General features: G+C 47.2%; 1 protein-coding gene across 1 annotated transcript in view; it reads left to right on the forward strand.

The window, feature by feature from the left end:
- LOC128598383 (plexin-A4-like) overlaps nt 1-20,693 on the forward strand; it is a 79,298-nt gene that overhangs the window by 43,826 nt on the left and 14,779 nt on the right. The window contains exons 13-15 of the mRNA XM_053608726.1: nt 1,894-2,159; nt 13,859-13,925; nt 14,722-14,868. Coding sequence (XP_053464701.1) covers nt 1,894-2,159; nt 13,859-13,925; nt 14,722-14,868 — 480 coding nt within the window. The remainder of the gene's footprint in view (nt 1-1,893; nt 2,160-13,858; nt 13,926-14,721; nt 14,869-20,693) is intronic.

Genomic DNA, 20,693 nt, shown 5'->3' on the forward strand with positions numbered 1-20,693 from the left:
AGCTGGCCTCTTGGTTGACCTTCTGAGGGCAGGCCTGTATCTACCTGATTCCTGACTGCTGCCAGCATCTTCCCCCCCGAGCCTGGAACACAGGTGACTCAGTAATGAGTGACATGAATGTTCTGCCACCTTCTGAGACTTTGAGCAAACAAGCCACCTCCATCTTTCCAGTTTAAAACCTTAAGAGTAGAGTAGGATAAAATGTCGGGGTTAGGAAGCTAGCTCTCTGCCGCCGGTTTCATACTTTGGTCTGCTTGTCGCCCCAGAAGAGGGTAGGACAAGGTGCTGACTGCCCAAGTTCATGCCCTGGCTTGGCCCTTCTCTGTCTTGGGACTTTGGATAAGCTCCTTAACCTCAGTGGACCTACCTTCCCAGTGCTGTGTGCATTAAATGTGTTGGTGTTCCTAAAGCACACAGAATAGTCCCTACATTGAGTAAGGTCTGCATACACCACAGCTGTTGTTACCTTTGTAATCTGAGTCCACGGTGAGCTCTGCTGCTAATAAATGACTGCGACAGAATTAACCGTCGCTGAAATCACATCCATCACCTGCTACACATCGGGCACGCCTTCCCTAAGACGTGAAGTGTCTCCCTTCCAGGAAGACAGGACACCTCAGTGGCAGTCATGGTGGCCCCTCCTCCTCCCTGCCTCCCCCGCACTCTGCCCCAGGAGGCACGCCTGCCCTGTCTTCTCAGAGGGCTCTTCCTTGAGAGCAGAGCTTACAATACATGCTTTAAGTAAACTGCTTAACAAGTATTTACACAGTAAGTTGTGCAAATGGCCAGTGCCCAGCTCAGCAAATTTTCCCCATGGGAACACACCCAGCAAGCTGGTCTCCAGACAGGAAGCAGAATATTCCCAGCCTTCCAAACTATTTTAATGGTGCTCTGTAAACAGTATGCCCTCTTTAGGGTCTGATTCTTTTCATTCGCTATGTTTGCGAGATTCACCCTGTTACTGCAAGTAGTGAGGGGCCGACCACTCTCACTGCTGTGCCGCGTTCCATCAGGTGGGATATTTGCAGCTCCTCAGCCCATTCTGTGCTTGCTGACATCTGGCATTTGCAGTTTGAGGCTGTGACCGACCCTGTCACTAGGCACGTCCTTACAGGTCTCAGAGATGCCTCCACCATGTTTGCTGAGTGGTCAGTGCGCATTTGGAGGGATGTCCCAGTAAACAGACGATGTAGGCAGGAAGATAAAAACCATCTTCCTTCCCGCCCCTGGATTCAGCAGGGTCTCAGCAAGTCACTAAAAAAACATCAGTGCTAGAGTTAGGGAGTTCTTTAGAGACTGTTGAGCTTAATTTCTCCTTTCTTAGGTGGATAAATTTCCTTCCCAGAGAAGGAAAGGGACTCACCCCACATTGCACATTATGGTGGTGTCAGAATCCACATGGAATACAGAAGTCTGGACTCTGAGGCCACCAGCCTGCCAACAAGATGCATGGGGAATGAGTGGGCTGGCCTTCAGTCAGTTGGAGGCCCAGGCCTGGTGATCCTGCAGACAGGGTGTAAGCCACAGCAGCCCCACCTGCCAGGAGTTCCCACAGGGGCTGGGAAGGTGCACTGCCATGTACCAGGGCCCCTCATCTGCTTTATGTCACTGTCAAGAAGAGCTCCGGCCCTGCAGTCTGGCAGAAGGGGGTCCAATCCTAGTATCGTCATCCACTAACCGGGTGAGGCTCTCTCTCTGCCTCTCTTGGCTCATCTGGAAACTGGAGAAGGCTGTGATGAGTTTCAATGGCTACTGAGCACTGGTGCTGTGGACTCAGTAGGCACTGGCTTGAGGAGCAGGTGCTAGGTGACATGGGAGAGTCAGGGTGCAGGTGCAGCACATTGGCTAGAGCCCCTGGCAGATGGCGTCAGGACCCCCTGGGTCTGCCCTTAGGTCCCAGGCTACTGGCAGGAGCGTGTGGAGATGGGCCTGAAGCTCTTCGCCGAGTTCATCAACAAGGTTTTCCTGCTGTTCTTCACCCGCACGCTCGAGTCCCAGCGCAGCTTCTCCATGCGCGACCGTGGCAATGTGGCCTCGCTCATCATGACGGTGCTGCAGAGCAAGCTGGAGTACGCCACCGACGTGCTGAAGCAGCTGCTGGCTGACCTCATCGACAAGAACCTGGAGAGCAAGAACCACCCCAAACTGCTGCTCAGGAGGTGAGGGGGTGACCGGGGCTGCCGGTGGGGCTCAGGGTGCTCCCCGCCCAGGCCCAGCCTGTGCCCGGCTCATCAGCCTTCCTGGGAGACCAGGGCTGAGCTCCTGGCTGGCTCCCTAAGGTCACGGCTACAGCCCACGCCCTCTTGGAGGAGTCTGCCCATCGTCCCCAGGAGGTGTGGTGCCAATACCACCCTGGCTCATCCTGCTGTTTGCCCCATATCTGCTCTTCATTCTCCCCTCTCTGCCCTTCCACTCCCATTGTACTACAGTTCTTTACTCATGGAATCTTCAGAGGTCGTGGGACCACCCCCCAACCTTATCTAAGTCAGAACTACAATTAAGATACAGACCAGTGGCCTCATGCCACAAGGGAGCTTGTTAGAAATGCAGAATCTCAGGTCCCCCCCCAGACCCACTGACTCAGAGTCTGCACAACAAGGAACCTAGGTGACAGAATTAAAGTCTGAGACCAAAACAACCCAAAAAACAAAACAAAACAAAAAAAGTCTGAGACCCATGGAATGAAAGCCCTTCAGTAATAACTTACCTAATATAGCCAGCCTGACACTGCAGGAAGCCTTGAACTTGACACTGTTGAAACCTAAAAGGTCAAGTGTAAAGACATAACCATATCCTAGGGCTTTGGCCTTAAAGGAAATAGAGACTCTCACTCCATCCATGCTCCCATTTGAGCTCTCTTTGTACTCAAAGGCCATTTCTCCCCTGGACTAAGTTACCCCAATGTCTTTAACTTTGGCATGTTTGAAGTCAGCAAACTCCTGCAATCACTCAATACGTCTAGCCCTCCACCCAGACCACCTGTGCGCTGTCTGCCTCTGTCTGCCTGTTCCCCTGGGCTTTCACCCTTGGTCTCTGCATCTCAGGCAGGGCCTCAGTGCCTCCCACATGGCCCAGGGGCTAGATGTGGCTTTTGGCTTTTTCTTGGTGCAGTGGGCATTCGCCTGCACAGCTGAAAATGCTGCTGCACATAGGAGCCTCCAGACAGCTTTGGAAATAGCAAGGTAGATCATTTTGGTTTTTGTTTTACTTGCACCATGCAGCCACCTGCCAGCATAATTCTAGGGTTGCCACTGGCTGCCAGGGCTCCCCCCGACACCTTCCCGGCGTGGTCTCGCTCCGCCCTGGTATCTCCTCCTCTTGCTGCCTGTCCCCGCCCTCCCAGACGCTCTACTCCCTTTGCTTTCTATTTCCCCTGGCTGCCCCTCCTCCTTTCAACATGCCTCCTCCTTTCTCTCCCCGGCTTCACTTAGTACTGGCAGCTGCCCAACTGCCTTGGGGTTTTAGTTATTAGTATTTTCTGGCAGCTGCAACCTTAAACTCTATCCAAACATACCTGGATGGGCTCGTTTCTCTCTGGAGCTGACCACATGCTCAGTGCAAGTTTGAATATGATTTGTTTGCTCTAAGTGGACACGTTAGAAGTATCCCTGGGCTACTGACACTGCTGCTGTATCTTCACTTCCAAAGGGAAGGACTAGATGGGCTTGGGTTATAGCATGAAAAATACAAGTTAGATTCAAGAAGGAACTTCCTGTCATTGCAAATGAAACACTACAAGGGTTCCCAGGGGAAGTTTCAAAGCATCTGAAATCCTTTGCCGTAGGACAATGTTAGCATCTCCATGCTGCTGCCGGTGTTGGGAGTCTGTAGGCTCAGAACCTTCTGGCCCTTTGATCATGACCCCCTTCTCCTGCCAACTTTCTTCCTAGCCCCTGCCAAGTTAGTATCTCCCCAGGAATTTTTATGTTTCTTTTCTCACCCAAAGGAACAGATCTAGCCTAGAAAGTTCTCTAAGGCTATATACTACCCAAGGATTGCTAAAAGCTACTTGTGACTATTTACGTCTCAATTAATTAAAAACAAGTGAAATGAAAAACTTTAACTGCTCAGACATACTAGTCACGTCTTGGGTGCTCAGTAGCCACATGTGGCTGGTGACCCCCATGCTGGAAAACACAGAGAAAAAAAATGTTTGTTTGTTTTTTCTGAGACAGAGTCTCATTATGTTGCCCTCTAACTCTTGGGCTTAAGCAATACTCTTGCCTCAGCCTCCCAAGTAGCTGGGACTGCAGGCGACCACCACAATGCCTAGCTATTTTTTGGGGTGGAGTGTGCCGCACCCCCGGCATCAAGCCGTGGCGGGATGGCTCTGTCCGCGTTGTAAAAACTGTGGTAAGGCGGTGGGTGCTCCTCGGAGCGTTGCCCCCAGTCCCCCTGGTTTGCGACAGCAGCGCATAAGTTGCCTAGCATGCCTTTTAGTGAACGTAGGAAGTCATGAGGTGCGGCATAAAGGCCTGAGTAACCTTTACCCTGAAACCTGTTTGAAACTTGTTTGTTGAGTTGAATGGTTAATTGTTGCTTGAATGTCCTCAGAAACTAAGAATAAACATAATGACTTACTAATCCATGACTTCATCTATACAATGGAGACTAAAAAGTCTCCAAGGGAACACGTTCCCACCATAAAGGTCAGTTAATTGAAACAATGTATCAAGAGAATGCAGGGATGATAAGTTAAGATGTTCCTACCAGATACCCGCTCCCTCCGGTCTCTTATCTCTACCTTATGTCCCTTTGAAACTGTTTCTTTGAAATAAGTTTTCTATGAAATTGCTTTCTCTATAATTTTGTCACTATACACTTAAAACATATACATAATTCACTATCAATTCACTAACAACATAAAAATCATAATCAAATATAAAAATATAAAAATACAAAATGTGAACAAAGCAGTTTTACAAAGAAAGAAGGTTTAAACATAGATAAAGAAAAGTAGAAGAGTAACTGCTGATAAGCAGCAGTCCTTTGTTCCCCCTTACGGGCAGAAACATTGTCTAAGAAAAGACGGTTGACTACTCCCATCTACAAAACTCGATAAGAACTTTGTAAGCATCAGCAAGTCATAAAAATATCTTTTGTAGTCTGTAACTCATTGTCAAAAATGTATAAATACCATGCCTAAAATTCAGTAAAAGTACAGCTGCTTTCTTCATCATCCTTGGTGTGTAGCAGTTTGTCATTTTCCTGCGTCGCCCTTTCAATCAACCTGAGCCGTTCTTGCCCTAAAAGCCCTCGGACTGAGACTCATTCGACTGGCGGTCCGCGGCAGCTGGCGCCTCGAACAGGGACCTGAAGGACAGGTGATCTTTCTTTTTCTTTCTTTCCTCTCTTTTTCAGATTGAAGGCGACTCTCACCAGGGAGCTGCAGTCCCGCCGGTAAAGGCTGACCGGTTAAGTGTGAGTAATCCGCAGGACAACATGGGGCATACATTGGGTAAGGAAGAACACATGCTCAGTGTCATGATACAGCGTTTATTAGAAAAAAATGGTTTTCATGTGTCTCTCAAACGGTTGGAGGAGCTTATACATTTCATAAAGTTGGTAAGTCCTTGGTTTCTGGAGGAAGGCTCTCTATCTCTCTCCGATTGGAAGAGAGTGGGACGCGAGATGCGGAAATACATGCAAGAACATGGGGAGAAGGTCTTGCCCCCTCAGGCTTTTCCTTTATGGTTACAAGTTAGAGAACTTTTGGCTGACAATACCTTTTTAGAAGCATTTATAAGAGAAACTGACTCGGAGGCTGGTGATCCTGAAACTAAGGTGGCACCTATTTGTGATGAGGTTCCCCCCGAGGTTCTTAAAGATCCTGAACCGGTACCAAACACTGAGAGCGTTGTCCCCTCAGCTCCAACGCTCAAAGACATTTTACCGCCACTCCCACCGGTTGATAATTCCTCAGACAGTGACGAGTGGGATGTGATCGATGAACTTACTAAATCAGATGAGAGGGACGGAATGAATGATTCTATTCACCCCCGCCGAGCTTATCCGGCAGTTCGCGTCCCAAAGGTCGCATCTAAGACATCCTCACGAGCCCCGCTTCCCCGTGTGCCTCCTTGTCTCCCTCCACCGCCCGCGGGGTTTCAGGCGGCGGTGCGAGAAGCCCGTCAGCAGGGAGATTTTACATTTGCTTTCCCGGTGCGCTTTCCCACTGAGGAAAGGGCACCACCCACCTGGGAACCTCTGTCGTTAAAGACGCTTAAAGAACTGCAACAGGCTGTCCGTACATCGGGAGCTTCTGCACCTTATACTTTACAAATTGTGGAATCAATTAGCAGTCAATGGCTTACCCCGTATGATTGGCAACAAACGGCCAAAGCCACGCTTTCCCCAGGTGATTATATCTTATGGAGAACAGAATATGAAGATAGATCTAGAGAAAGTATTAATCAGCATGTGGGAAGAAAAGCACAGCCCACACTATCCATGCTTCTAGGAACAGAAGAATTTGCCTCTTTTGAAAATCAAATTAAACTACCCCGACAAATTTTGGAAATAGTTAGCCATAATGCAGTCTCCGCTTGGCGAAAAATACCTCCTCCGGGAACCAAGGGCACAACTTTAGCAGGCATAAAACAGGGTATGGAAGAGTCCTATCCTGACTTTATTTCTCGCCTGGAAGAAGCTATTAATAGAATGCTTCCACCATCAGAGGGCACAGAATTATTACTCAAGCAATTGGCTTGGGAGAATGCAAATACGCTGTGTCAGGACTTAATACGTCCACTCAGGAAAACAGGTACATTACAAGATTATATTAAAGCATGCATGGATGCCTCACCAGCAATTGTCCAGGGAATGGCGTTTGCTGCAGCTATGCGGGGTCAAAAATTTAGTTCATATGTCAAAGGTGCTTTTGATAGAGACCCCAGTAATACATGTTTTGGGTGTAACCCCCCACATGACTTACCCACTTGTTATAACTGTGGGAAGCCAGGTCATATACAGAAGGATTGTAAGAAATCCACTGGTGCTAGTAATAATAATAAGTCCCGTGGACTGCCCCCGGGACCATGCCCTCGTTGCAAGAAGGGCAGGCACTGGAGAAATGAATGCAAATCTAAATTTCATAAAGATGGAACCCCCTTGTCAGACAAGGGTGCTAACTTTATTGATACCAATCAGACAAAAAACTAGATAAGGGGCGTTCTCCTAGCCCCGACTCCAAGGGAGAGACTCCTGCCTCTACCGCAGTACGGCCTAAGTTAGAACCCACATCTACTATTAATTGTATACCACCTGAATGGACAATTCATGATCTCCCACGTGGGACTCCTGGCAGCGCAGGCTTAGACCTTGCCAGTTCTAAAGATGTAATCATATCCAAACATGATGGTGTTGTATTAGTTCCCACAGGAATAAAAGGAAAGTTATTACCAGGTACTGTTGGTGTTATATTGGGACGCAGTTCCAATTACACTAAACATTTTGAAGTTGTTCCAGGAGTAATTGATTCTGACACTGAAAATACAATTAAAGTCATGGTAAAGTCTTTAGTAGAAACTACACAAATTCATAAGGGACAAAGAATTGCTCAGTTATTGTTGTTGCCATATATACCGCTCCCCACCTGGCACTTACATGATGCCAGGGGAGAGGGTCAATTTGGATTTACTGATCAGGATTGTGTGGCTCTTATACATGATTTATATGATAGACCAATGTTAAAAATGAAAATAGAAGGCAGGCCCATTAAGGGCCTAATGGACACAGGCGCTGACGTAACCTGTATTGCTGCCTCCGACTGGCCGAGATCCTGGCCGGTTCATCGAACTGGGTCTTCTTTAGTTGGTCTCGGTTCTGTTTCTGGTGTCATGCGTAGTACATCTCATTTGTTATGTGAATATAAGGACAAGAAAATTTACTTCCAACCTTATGTACTACCCTCTCTACCCTATACTTTATGGGGACGAGATCTTTTACATGTTCTAGACATGAAACTAGTTACAGGTGATCAACTTAACGATCAGTGTTTTTCATAGGGGCCACTGCAGAAAACTATGCCTGTAAAATTAAATGGTTAACAGATGTTCCTGTGTGGGTTAGTCAGTGGCCCCTAACAACAGAAAAGTTACAGGCATTACAAATTTTAGTACAAGAGCAATTAGATAAGGGTCATTTAGAGGAATCCACTAGCCCGTGGAACACTCCTGTGTTTGTCATTAAGAAAAAATCTGGCAAATGGAGACTTTTACAAGATTTAAGAGCAGTAAATACCATTATGGAAGACATGGGCTCCCTTCAACCTGGGCTGCCGTCTCCTGTAGCAGTACCAGAACAATGGTCACTTATAATTATAGATCTACAAGACTGCTTTTTTACTATTAATTTACATCCTGAGGACTGTCCTCGTTTTGCTTTCAGTGTTCCTTCTTTAAACTTACAGGAACCATTTAGAAGATATCAATGGAAAACTTTGCCACAGGGCATGAAAAACAGCCCTACCTTATGTCAAAAATTTGTGGCAGCTGCATTGGCAGCACTGAGAAAACAATTCCCTAGCGCCTACATAATTCATTATATGGATGATATTTTACTAGCTCATCCGGAGCTGCCAAAAGTACAACTAATGTTAGAAAAGGCTATAGAACAATTAACTAAATTTGGTCTAGTAATTGCCCCTGAAAAAATTCAAAGGGATAAACCATTAAGTTACCTGGGACAATGGATTCACTCTGATTATATCACACCTCAAAAGGTTCAAATACGAAGAGATAAATTACAAACTCTTAATGATTATCAAAAATTACTGGGAGAAATAAATTGGATTCGACCTTTTCTAAAAATTACTACAGGAACTCTTAGTCCTTTGTTTGCTATCTTACAGGGGAGCTCCAATCCACGTTCCCCTAGACATTTAACTCCAGAAGCCTTGCAGGCTTTAGAAGTTGTTGAACAAGCTTTAACCCAGGCCAGGGTTAAACAACTTAATTATCAAAATCCATGGTCTCTACTCATTTTTTCTACTGAGTATACTCCTACAGCTTGCCTATGGCAAGAAGGTATTTTAGAATGGCTTCACTTACCACATGTTCAGACAAAAATTGTTGCTGACTACCCTTACCTGGTATCTTTATTAATTGATAAGGGAAGAAAAAGATCACGTGAATTATTTGGTAAAGATCCTCATGTAATTGTAACTGCTTATAATAAGACTCAAGTAGAACAATTATTTCAAAATAATGATGATTGGGTATTGGCCTTACAAGGCTATGCAGGTCAAATTTTATACCATTATCCTAAACATCCTTTAATTGAATTTACAAAAACAGTTTCACTTATATTTCCTCTTATGTGTTCCAAACAGCCTCTGTCTGATGCAATAACCTTGTTCACAGATGGCTCCTCTACAGGACGGGCTGTAGTTTTTAGTCCAGGTCTGTCTCCTCTTATTAAGGAGGTTACACAAGCCTCCGCCCAACAAACAGAATTATGGGCTCTAATCTCGGCCTTTAATAATTTCAAACAAAGGTTTAACTTGTACACAGATTCAAAATATATTGCTTCTCTTTTTCCAGCTCTTGAAACTGCTCTTTTAACAGGAACCTCAACTATTCTACCTCTATTAAAGAAACTACAAACTTTAATTCAGCAAAGGAATAATCAATTTTATATTGGTCACATAAGAGGACATACTAATTTACCTGGCCCTTTGGCCCAAGGAAATGCCACTGCAGATTTGTTAACACGTACTATAGTGGCATCAGTGACTGAAGCTGAAGAAAGCCATGCCTTACACCATCAAAATGCTAACGCATTAAGAAAAATGTTTCAAATTACTAGAGAACAGGCAAGACAAATAGTCTTAAAATGTAAATCCTGTCCTATTACCCATCATCCTTTAAAATTTGGTGTTAACCCTCGGGGCTTACGCCCCAATGTGTTATGGCAAATGGATGTAACACATGTGTCTAGTTTTGGAAAATTACAATATGTACATGTTACTGTTGATACCTTTTCTCATTATATATGTGCCTCTGCACGATCTGGAGAGGCTTACAAAGATGTTGTACAGCACCTATTTTACTGCTTTCAGCAGCTAGGTGTTCCTCATCAATTAAAGACAGACAATGCTCCAGCTTATACCTCTCGAGCATTTGAACAATTTTGTATACAGTGGAAAATTTCTCATTCTACGGGGATCCCGTATAATCCTCAGGGTCAAGCAATTGTTGAAAAAACTAATCAAATATTAAAATTACAAATTGAACGTCTACAGAAGGCTCATAAATATTTTTCTCCTCATCATATTTTAACTCATGCTTTATTCGTTTTAAATCATCTCAATGTAAACTCTAACAACTTAACCCCTGCTCTTTCCCATTGGCAGCCACAATCGGCTGCCACCCTTCCTAAAGTTCTTTGGAAAGATTTATTATCGGGCCAATGGAAGGGCCCTGATGTATTGTTAACCTCCGGACGAGGCTATGCTTGCATATTTCCACAGGATGCCGACTCTCCCATCTGGATTCCAGACCGGCTCATCAAACCGGCTCCTCCGGAGACCCCGGCGCAGAAGACAACGCCTGCGGCGGATGAAGATCCTATCTGCACAGATGAAGACGACTGTGACAGTTTCACCGAGACCCTCCAAGATCACGTGGACACAGATCCGCACCTTGGTGAAACAAGCTAAACAACTTCTCATATCTCAAAACAACCCTCTAACTCCAACAATGTACTTTGTTGCCTTTTTATCATTAATTTCTACTCCTACGGTAGAAACTGCAGCTTATTGGTCTTATGTTCCTAATCCTCCACTGCTACACCCTGTGGGCTGGCTAGATCCAGACCCCATAAAAATTCTTTCTAATGATTCTATCCGCTTAGGAGGTTTAACTGACTCAGAATCCAGACATCATGCTGCGGCTTTGATTAATTTCACTGGCAAAGCCGACTCCTTGCCTATTTGCTTTACTTTAAGAGGCAACACACCTCCTTTTTGTTTACCTACAAGTTACAGAGTCTTTTTATCTGATGCTCCTGATCCCCATGATGCCAATAGACGTTATATGTGGGAATATGAGATACAAACTATTGGAAGTCCTAATTATAATGAAACTTGCTTATCTGTTAACCAGTTACCTCTCCCTAATTGTAAAGAAAAATATAGAGATAAAAATCAATTCTGGGAATCCTCTTTAACAAAAACCCCTACTTGGCTTTCTTGCGGATTCCCAGACGCTGCTAACAAACATTCTCCCATTAATTCTAATACAATTATCTGGGACTATTCTCCTACCTCCTGCTATGATCATAACAAATATTTATCTAATCAATTAGAAAAATTTCATAAGTATCAATGGTCTGGTAGCCCTCAACCAGTACGGAGGTGGTTCACACCTGGTTTAGTTGAGCCCATATGGGTGGCTCAACATAATAATAAAACTCAAATACATTATGATTTATTCAGACTTGTTGCTGCATCCAACTTGATTTTAGAGAAGAAACCTAATATGCCAAAACCTAATCCAATATCTATTAGAACTTGTGTTGGATATCCATATGCTCTACTTTTAGCTCCAAATAAGTATCTAACTATCACTCAATCTAAGAATTCTTATCATATTTCTTGTACTGCTTGTAAAGTTACAAATTGTCTTACTTCTACTGACTTGTTTAATGAACGTTTATTTAATTCTGTTTTAATTGTTAAAAGACCCTCTTATGTATTATTACCTGTTGATTTACAAGATGATCCTTGGTATGATAATTCTGCTTTACAAGTTCTACATACTGTTAATCAGTTAATCCGCCCTAAAAGGTTCGTGGCTGCTTTAATTCTTGGTATTTTAGCTTTAATTTCTATAGTTACAACTTTTGCTGTAGCCACCACTGCTTTAGTTCAAGAAGTTCACACAGCTCACTTTGTGAATTCTCTCAGCAGCAACATCACTTTAGCTTTAATGACTCAAGCCAGTATAGATAATAAACTTGAAGCAAAACTCAACATCCTAGAAGAAGTAGTTTTAGCCTTAGGACAAGATATCAAGTTTATACAACATAAACTTCAAACCAGATGTCATTCTGCCTTTCCTGCTATTTGTGTAACTCCTTTACCTTATAATATGTCCACTTCCTGGGACAAAACTAAAGCTCATCTACAGGGTGTCTGGAAGGACAATGATATTACACATGATTTACATACTCTCCAAAAAGATATCACTGCCATCAGTGAAGCTCATTTACCTAGCACTTCTCTTGATTCACTGGCTCAATCCCTCTCTGACAATCTTAAATCTTTAAATCCTGTGTCTTGGATTCAGTACATTGTGTTTATTGTCATTATTGGTTGCCTGATATTCTTTGTTGTTTTACTGTTACCCTGTCTCCTTCGTTGTGTCTTTTCCTCCTTAAAGGCTGTTCGCCAAGACCTCTTTGAACTACGTTTCATTAACAAAAAAGGGGGAAATGCCGCACCCCCGGCATCAAGCCGTGGCGGGATGGCTCTGTCCGCGTTGTAAAAACTGTGGTAAGGCGGTGGGTGCTCCTCGGAGCGTTGCCCCCAGTCCCCCTGGTTTGCGACAGCAGCGCATAAGTTGCCTAGCATGCCTTTTAGTGAACGTAGGAAGTCATGAGGTGCGGCATAAAGGCCTGAGTAACCTTTACCCTGAAACCTGTTTGAAACTTGTTTGTTGAGTTGAATGGTTAATTGTTGCTTGAATGTCCTCAGAAACTAAGAATAAACATAATGACTTACTAATCCATGACTTCATCTATACAATGGAGACTAAAAAGTCTCCAAGGGAACACGTTCCCACCATAAAGGTCAGTTAATTGAAACAATGTATCAAGAGAATGCAGGGATGATAAGTTAAGATGTTCCTACCAGATACCCGCTCCCTCCGGTCTCTTATCTCTACCTTATGTCCCTTTGAAACTGTTTCTTTGAAATAAGTTTTCTATGAAATTGCTTTCTCTATAATTTTGTCACTATACACTTAAAACATATACATAATTCACTATCAATTCACTAACAACATAAAAATCATAATCAAATATAAAAATATAAAAATACAAAATGTGAACAAAGCAGTTTTACAAAGAAAGAAGGTTTAAACATAGATAAAGAAAAGTAGAAGAGTAACTGCTGATAAGCAGCAGTCCTTTGTTCCCCCTTACGGGCAGAAACATTGTCTAAGAAAAGACGGTTGACTACTCCCATCTACAAAACTCGATAAGAACTTTGTAAGCATCAGCAAGTCATAAAAATATCTTTTGTAGTCTGTAACTCATTGTCAAAAATGTATAAATACCATGCCTAAAATTCAGTAAAAGTACAGCTGCTTTCTTCATCATCCTTGGTGTGTAGCAGTTTGTCATTTTCCTGCGTCGCCCTTTCAATCAACCTGAGCCGTTCTTGCCCTAAAAGCCCTCGGACTGAGACTCATTCGACTGGCGGTCCGCGGCAGGAGTGGGGGTTGTAGTTGTCATGGTTGTTCGGCAGGCCCGGATTGGGTTCAAACCCGCCAACTCCGGTATATGTGGCTGGCACCCTAGCCGCTGAGCTACAGGCGCCGAGCCCACAGAGAAAATTTTCATCATCACAGAACATGCTGTTGGACGGTGGGGCTCTGCATTCCCACAAAAACCCACTCACAGGCTTGATGCCCAAAAATGTCATCCTCCGGCTTTGTGGGGAAAGTTTGCCTTTTTGTTACAGGGGTGTCTAGGAATCCTTGAGACTCTCGTGTTCACTAAGATCTCCAGATTTGGCCTAAAAGCCATAAGCAGCCAGACTGATGTGCACACTCCCCGCCCCTCCCAGCCCTTGGCTCTGACCTGCTGCTCTTTCTCTGTCTTGTCCTGCTGGTTCCCTCGGTGACTGGTGCAGGACTGAGTCGGTGGCTGAGAAGATGCTGACCAATTGGTTCACTTTCCTCCTCTACAAGTTCCTCAAGGTAGGATTGGATGTGGGTATGTGTCACCTTCCTGGGCATGAAACTTCTTTGTTCTCACCTGCTGGGGGTAACTCCCCCTCCCCGAGTCCACCTCACCTGACTCTTCTAACCCCGCAAGCCCTCATTATGGCCTGTCTCAGGAGATAGAGCAATGCGGTCAGTCCCAGCCTCAGAGATGCAAAACCCTTGAGGCTGGTTTTCCCCCTGCAAGGGACAGAGGAACCTCTGGGCAGCCATGTGATCCCTAAAGCAAAGTTCCCAGATGAGGCTGAACATAATCCGCTTATTATTTTGTTGCTTCCTGTCCTGGCTCCAGACCTACTGAGGCTGATAAGGGTCTCAGGCAGGTACACAGCCCCATGTTGCAGCAGATAAGCCAGCCAGGTGCCTGGGAGGTGGAAGAGTGGTGCAGCTTCAGTTACTAACCTGGTTTCTAAGGAGTTCACACTACAGAGGACCCACCTCTGCTTTGGATGGAGCCTCTGGTTGTTGCTGGGATGGGGAGAGGGAACAGAGAAGGGGACAGGAGACGGAGGGGAGGGAAGAGAAAGCTCTTAAAGGGTGGTAGAAAAGGGCAGAATGGGGGGAGGTCCTGTGGTCCAAAGACCCAGGAGAAATGAACTCCTGAAGGGCAAAGAGCTGGAGCAGAGGGGATTAAAGAGCCGAGTGCGAGAGCAGGAGGAACGATCTGGCAGGAGGGGTGGAAACAGCCATTTGGAGAGACCGGGACTGGGTGGTGGGCTCTGCACACTGGTGGTCCCAGAGCTCTGCCCAGCATGGGTCTTCTCATATCCAGGAGTGTGCTGGGGAGCTTCTCTTCTCCCTGTTCTGTGCCATCAAGCAACAGATGGAGAAAGGCCCCATCGATGCCATCACAGGTGAGGCCCTTTACTCCCTGAGTGAGGACAAACTCATCTGTCAGCGGATCGACTACAAAACCCTGGTAAGGCACCTTCTCTGCTGCCCCCATGGGTGACAAGTGGGCTTGGTCCTGGGCACCCCTGCCCAGCAGAGGGGACAGTGGAAATGCTGAAGAGCCACCTTTCCAGGTGTATCTGCTGCTCAGGCCCACCCAGGTGCTTCCCTGTGCCTGTCACCCCAGACTTCCTCTGTTCCCCTGAACCAGGGCATCTGGGCTTGCAGACCAGTGGCTCAGATGCCCCTGAACAGCACTATGTCAGCAGTTGTGGAGTTGTGGCCCTTACCCACAGTCGCTAGCTGATCCAAGTGACTTCCTGTGTTCTTTAAGCCTGGAGGATTAATGCTCTGCAGAACAGTTCCACATGCCAGGGATAGGGGTCGGGAGGAGAGGAAAGCAGAATGTGTTCCTCGTGGTTCTAAAGCCACATTTTCCCTCCAGTCTAAGTTCAAATACAACCATGCCCCACTCTGTATAATGTGAGGCCAAGCGTTTGCCCAAGGAACTTGTGGATTTCCTCTGTCAAGATCCTAGTAGAAACAGCTGCCCCAGGAGGCAGCAAAGCGTGGAAATTCAGAGCGTGGAGTCTAGAATCAGACAAACCCAGATCTGAGCCCTGACTGTGCCTCTGACCCGAAGCCAAGGCCCCACAGCCAGCTGGGCAGCAGCCCTGCCTCTAACCAAAGCCCTGCTGGCCGGGAAGGCCGTGCGCATGACCCACCTACCCCACTCATTTCCAAGAACCCCAGGAATCCCAGGAGACATCTAAGCAGATTTGCTGGGATTGGCTGAGGGTCCGAGGGAGCACTGAGAGCAAGGCCCTGCTTCCTGGCAGTTACCATCTGCTCTGGAGGAGAGAGTCGGAGGCTCCAATTAAAATGGAGAAAGGGGCAGAAACTTCTTCCAAAAATGGAGTCTGAATGGATTTCTTAATGAGACAGAACCGCCATTTTAATGTCTCCTGCCCACCTCTCCCCCTCTGCTCCCTTCCTTTCCTGGCTCCCAGCAGTTCCCCAATATTGAATCTAGCACAAGTTGTGATCTGCAAATTGCAGCATCCTTTGTTGCAGAGGCCAAAGTGCTGTTAGTGCACTGAGCTGGTTTAGGTGAGGTGGCTGGAATGGGTCAAGGCCGAGCACCCACTGAGGCAGGGACACCTGGTATGCAGGATCTGTGGGGAAAGGGCCACAAATTGCTCTGCCACTGCTTTGCCTGAAGCAGGAACAGCTGTAGCGGACTTAACCATCTGTGGGCATAGAGAAGGGCACTCCCACAGAGGGAGGGCAGCAGCCCCCTGGGAGGGAGGAGGAGGGTGGCAAAGCATGTTAGGCAGCAGCAGACAGGCTGACACAGACGCCAGGTGAGCAGCCACATACAGAGACACAGACTAGTGGCTGGAAGAGCATAGGCACTTTGGTCAACTGCAAGTGATCTTATCCTGGGCAGGAAGGATAACCACAGAGGCTCTGAGAGGCTCAGAGAGAAGCGAGGGCCCCCAATTGACAGTTAGGTGCACCCCTAAGCACTGAGTGCTGCACTGGAATGATGCCAGAGCTTGACTGGCATGGCCTAGGGCCCTGCTGTTGGGCTGTCCCTGGACCATCATCACTGTACCTAGGAGCCTGTTAGAGCACTGGATGCTTGCCTGGGAGACCCCCAGAGGATAGGATGCTTAACCAAGAGCCGGCTAGTGCAGTAGATACTTATCAGAGAGCCTGCTAGAACACTAGATACTTACCTAGGAGCTCACTAGAAAACTGAGTGCTTACCTGGGAGCCCATGGAGCACTGGATGCTTACGTGAGAGCCTGTTAGAGCAACAGATACTTACCTGGGAGCCTGCTAGAGCACTAGATGCCCACCTAGGAGCCCACCACAGCACTAGATACTTACCTGGGAGCCTGCTAGAGCACTAGATGCCCACCTAGGAGCCCACCACAGCACTAGATACTTACCTGGGAGCCTGCTAGAACACTAGATGCTCACCTGAGAGCCCACTAGAGTGCTAGATACTTACCTGGGAGTGCACTAGAACACTGGATGCTCACCTGGGAGCCTGCTAGAGTGTGAGATACTTATCTGGGAGTGCACTAGAACACTGGATGCTCACCTGGGAGCCTGCTAGAGTGCGAGATACTTATCTGGGAGCCCACTAGAGTGCTAGATACTTACCTGGGAGCCCACTAGAGTTCCTGATACTTACCTGGGAGCCCAGTAGAGCACTAGATGCTCACCTGGGAGCCCACTTGAGTGCTAGATACTTAACTGGGAGCCCACTAGAGTGCTAGATATTTACCTGGGAGTCTGCTAGAGAGTTAGAGCTAGAGCTCATGATACTTACCTGGGAGCCCGCTAGAGCTCCTGATATTTACCTGAGAGCCCACTAGAGCACTAGATGCTTACCTGAGAGTCTGCTAGAGTTCTGGATCCCCACCTGCAAGCCCACCAGAGCACTAGATACTTACCTGGGAGCCCACTAGAGCACTACATGCTCACCTGGGAGCCCACTAGAGTGCTAGATGCTCACCTGGGAACCTGCAAGAGTGGTAGATGCGTACCTGGGGAGCCGCTAGAGTGCTAGATACCTACCAGGGAGCCCACTAGAGCGCCAGATATTTACCTGGGAGCCTGTTAGAGTGGCAGATACTTAACTGGGAGACCACTAGAGCTCTAGGTACTTACCTGGGAACCCCCCTAGAGTGCTAGATACTTACCTGGGAGCCTGCCAGGGTACTAGATGTTTACCTGAGAGTCTGCTAGAGTGCCAGATGCCCATGTGGGATCCCAGCAGAGCACTATATACTTACCTGGGAGCTTGCTAGAGCACTAGATGCTCCACTGGGAGCTCACTACAGTGCTAGATACTTAACTAAGAGCCCACTACAGCGCCAGATACATATCTGGGAGCCAACTAGAGCACTGGATGCTTTCCAGGGAGCCCACTAGAGTGCTAGATACTTACCTGGGAGTTCACTAGAGCACTAGATGCTCACCTGGGAGCCTGCTAGAGTGCGAGATACTTACCCTAGGGACCAAATAGAGTGCTACATGCTTACCCTGGAGCCCACTAGAGTGCTAGATACTTACCTGGGAGGCCACTAGGGTGCTAGATACTTATCTGGGACCCCACTAGAGCACTGGATGCTCATCTGAGACCTGACTAGAGTGCTAGATACTTGCCTGGGAGCCCGTTAGAACTCCTGATACTTAACTGAGAGCCCACTAGAGCACTAGATGCTTACCTGAATCTGCTAGAGTGCTAGGTGCCCAGCTGTGAGCCTACCAGAGCACTAGATACTTACTTGGGAGCCCATTTGAGCACTAGAAGTTCACTTGGGAGCCCACTAGAGTGCTAGATACTTGCCTGTGAGCTGACTACAGTGCTAGATACTTAACTGGAAGCCCACTAGAGCACTATATACTTACCTGGGAACCCAGTAGAACACTGGATGCTCATCTGGGAGCCCAATAGAGTGCTAGATACTTACCTGGGAGCCAGCTAGAGTACCAGATAGTGAACTGGGAGCCTGCTAAAGTGCCAGAGATTTACGGGGAGCCTGCTGGAGCACTAGATACTTACCTGTGAGCCTGCTACAGTGTTATATACTTAACCTGGGAGCCTACTAGAGTGCCAGATAATTACCTGGGATCCCAGTAGAGCACGGGGTGTTCATCCGGGAGCCCACAAGAGTGCCAGAAAATTACCTGGGAGCCCACCAGAGGACTAGATGCTTACCTGAGAGTTGCTAGAATGCTGGATGGCCACCTGGAAGCCCATCAGAGCACTAGATATTTACCCAGGAGCCTGCTAGAGCCCTACATGCTCACCTGGGAGCCCACTAGAGTGCTAGATACTTACCCGGGAGCCTGCTAGAGCACTGGATGCTTACCAGCGAGCCCACTAGCATGCTAGATACTTACCTGGGAGCTCACTAGAGCACTAGATGCTCACCTGGGAGCCTGCTAGAGTGCGAGATACTTACCTGGGAGCCCACTAGAGCCCCAGATACTTGCCTGTAGCCTGACTACAGTGCTAGATACTTACCTGGGAGTCCACTAGAGCACTACATACTTACCTGGGAGCCCACTAGAGCACTAGATACTCACCTGGAAGCCCACTAGAGTGTTATATGCTCACCTAGGAGACTGCAAGAGTGGTAGATACGTACCTGAGAGCCCACTAAAGCGCTAAATACTTAGCTGGGAGCCCACTAAAGTGCTAGATACTTATCTAGGAGCCTGCTAGAGTGCCAGATACTTACCTGGGAGCATGTTAGAGTAGTAGATACTTAACTGGGAGCCTGCGAGAGCTCCAGGTACTTACCTGGGAGCCCATTAAAGTGCTAGATACTTATCTGGGAGCCTGCTAGAGCACTAGATATTTACCTGGGAGCCCACCAGAGCACCAGATACTTACCTGGGAGCCTGCTAGAGTGCTAGATGCTTAACTGAAAGCCCGCAAGAGCTCCAGATACTTACCTGGGAGCCTGTTAGAGTGCTAGATACTTAACCAGGAGCCTACTAGAGCACCAGACTCTTACCTGGGAACCCCCCCTTAAAGTACTAGATACTGACCTGGGAGCCTACTAGAGCACTAGATACTTAACTGGGAGCCTGCTAGAGTGCCAGATACTTACCTGGGAGCCCACCAGAGCACTAGATGCTTACCTGAGAGTCTGCTAGAGTGCTACCCCGTTCCCCCGAAAATAAGACATCCTCCGAAAATAAGACCTACTTACAGGAAACATAACACGTCCCCTGAAAATAAGACCTAGGACATCTTTGGGAGCACACCTTAAAAAAGGACACTGTCTTATTTTCGGGGAAACAGGGTAGATACCCACGTGGGAGCCCACCAGAGCACTAGATACGTACCTGGGAGCCTGCTAGAGCACTAGATGCTCCACTGGGAGCCCACTACAGTGCTAGATACTTACCTGGGAGCCCCATAGAGCTGCTGCTACTTACTTGGGAGCCCAATATAGCACTAGATGCTTACCTAAGAGTCTGCTAGAATGCTAGATGCCCAGCTGAGAGCCCACCAGAGCGCGAGATACTTACCTGGGAGCCCACTAGTGCACCAGATGTTCACCTGGGAGCCCATTAGAGTGCTAGATACTTACCGGGGAGCCCACTAGAACACTAGATACTTACCTGGGAGCCCACTAGAGTCCTATAATTCACCTAGGAGCCTGCAAGAGTGGTAGATACATACCTGGGAAGCCGCTATAGCGCCAGATACTTACCTGGGAGCCTGCTAGAGTGCTAGATACTTACCTGGGAGCCTGCTAGAGTGGTAGATACTTAACTGGGAGCCCGCTAGAGCTCCAGATGCTTACCTGGGAGCCCCCTAGAATGCTAGATACTTACCTGGGAGCCCACTAGAGTGCTAAATACTTACCTGGGAGCCCACTAGGGTGCTACATACTTACCTGGGACCCCACTAGAGCACTGGATGCTCATCTGGGAGCCCATTAGAGTGCTAGATACTTATCTGGGAGGCTGCTAGAGTGATAGATACTTACCTGGGAGCCTGCTAGAGTGCCAGATACTTACTTGGGAGCCCACTAGAGTGCTATATGTTCACCTGGGAGCCTGCAAGAGTGGTAGATACATAGCTGGGAAGCCACTAGAGTGCTAGATACTTACCTTGGACCCCCCCCCCCGAGTACTAGATACTACCTTGGAGCCTACTAGAGCGCCAGATACTTACCTGGGAGCCTGCTGGAGTGCCAGACACTTACCTGGGAGCCCACCAGAGCAGTAGATGCTTACCTGAGGGTCTACTAAATTGCTAGATGCCCACGTGGGAGCCCACCAGAGCACTAGATACGTACCTGGGAGCCTGCT

Source organism: Nycticebus coucang, chromosome 11 (assembly GCF_027406575.1).
Source record: "Nycticebus coucang isolate mNycCou1 chromosome 11, mNycCou1.pri, whole genome shotgun sequence".
Taxonomy (NCBI): Eukaryota; Metazoa; Chordata; class Mammalia; order Primates; family Lorisidae; genus Nycticebus; species Nycticebus coucang.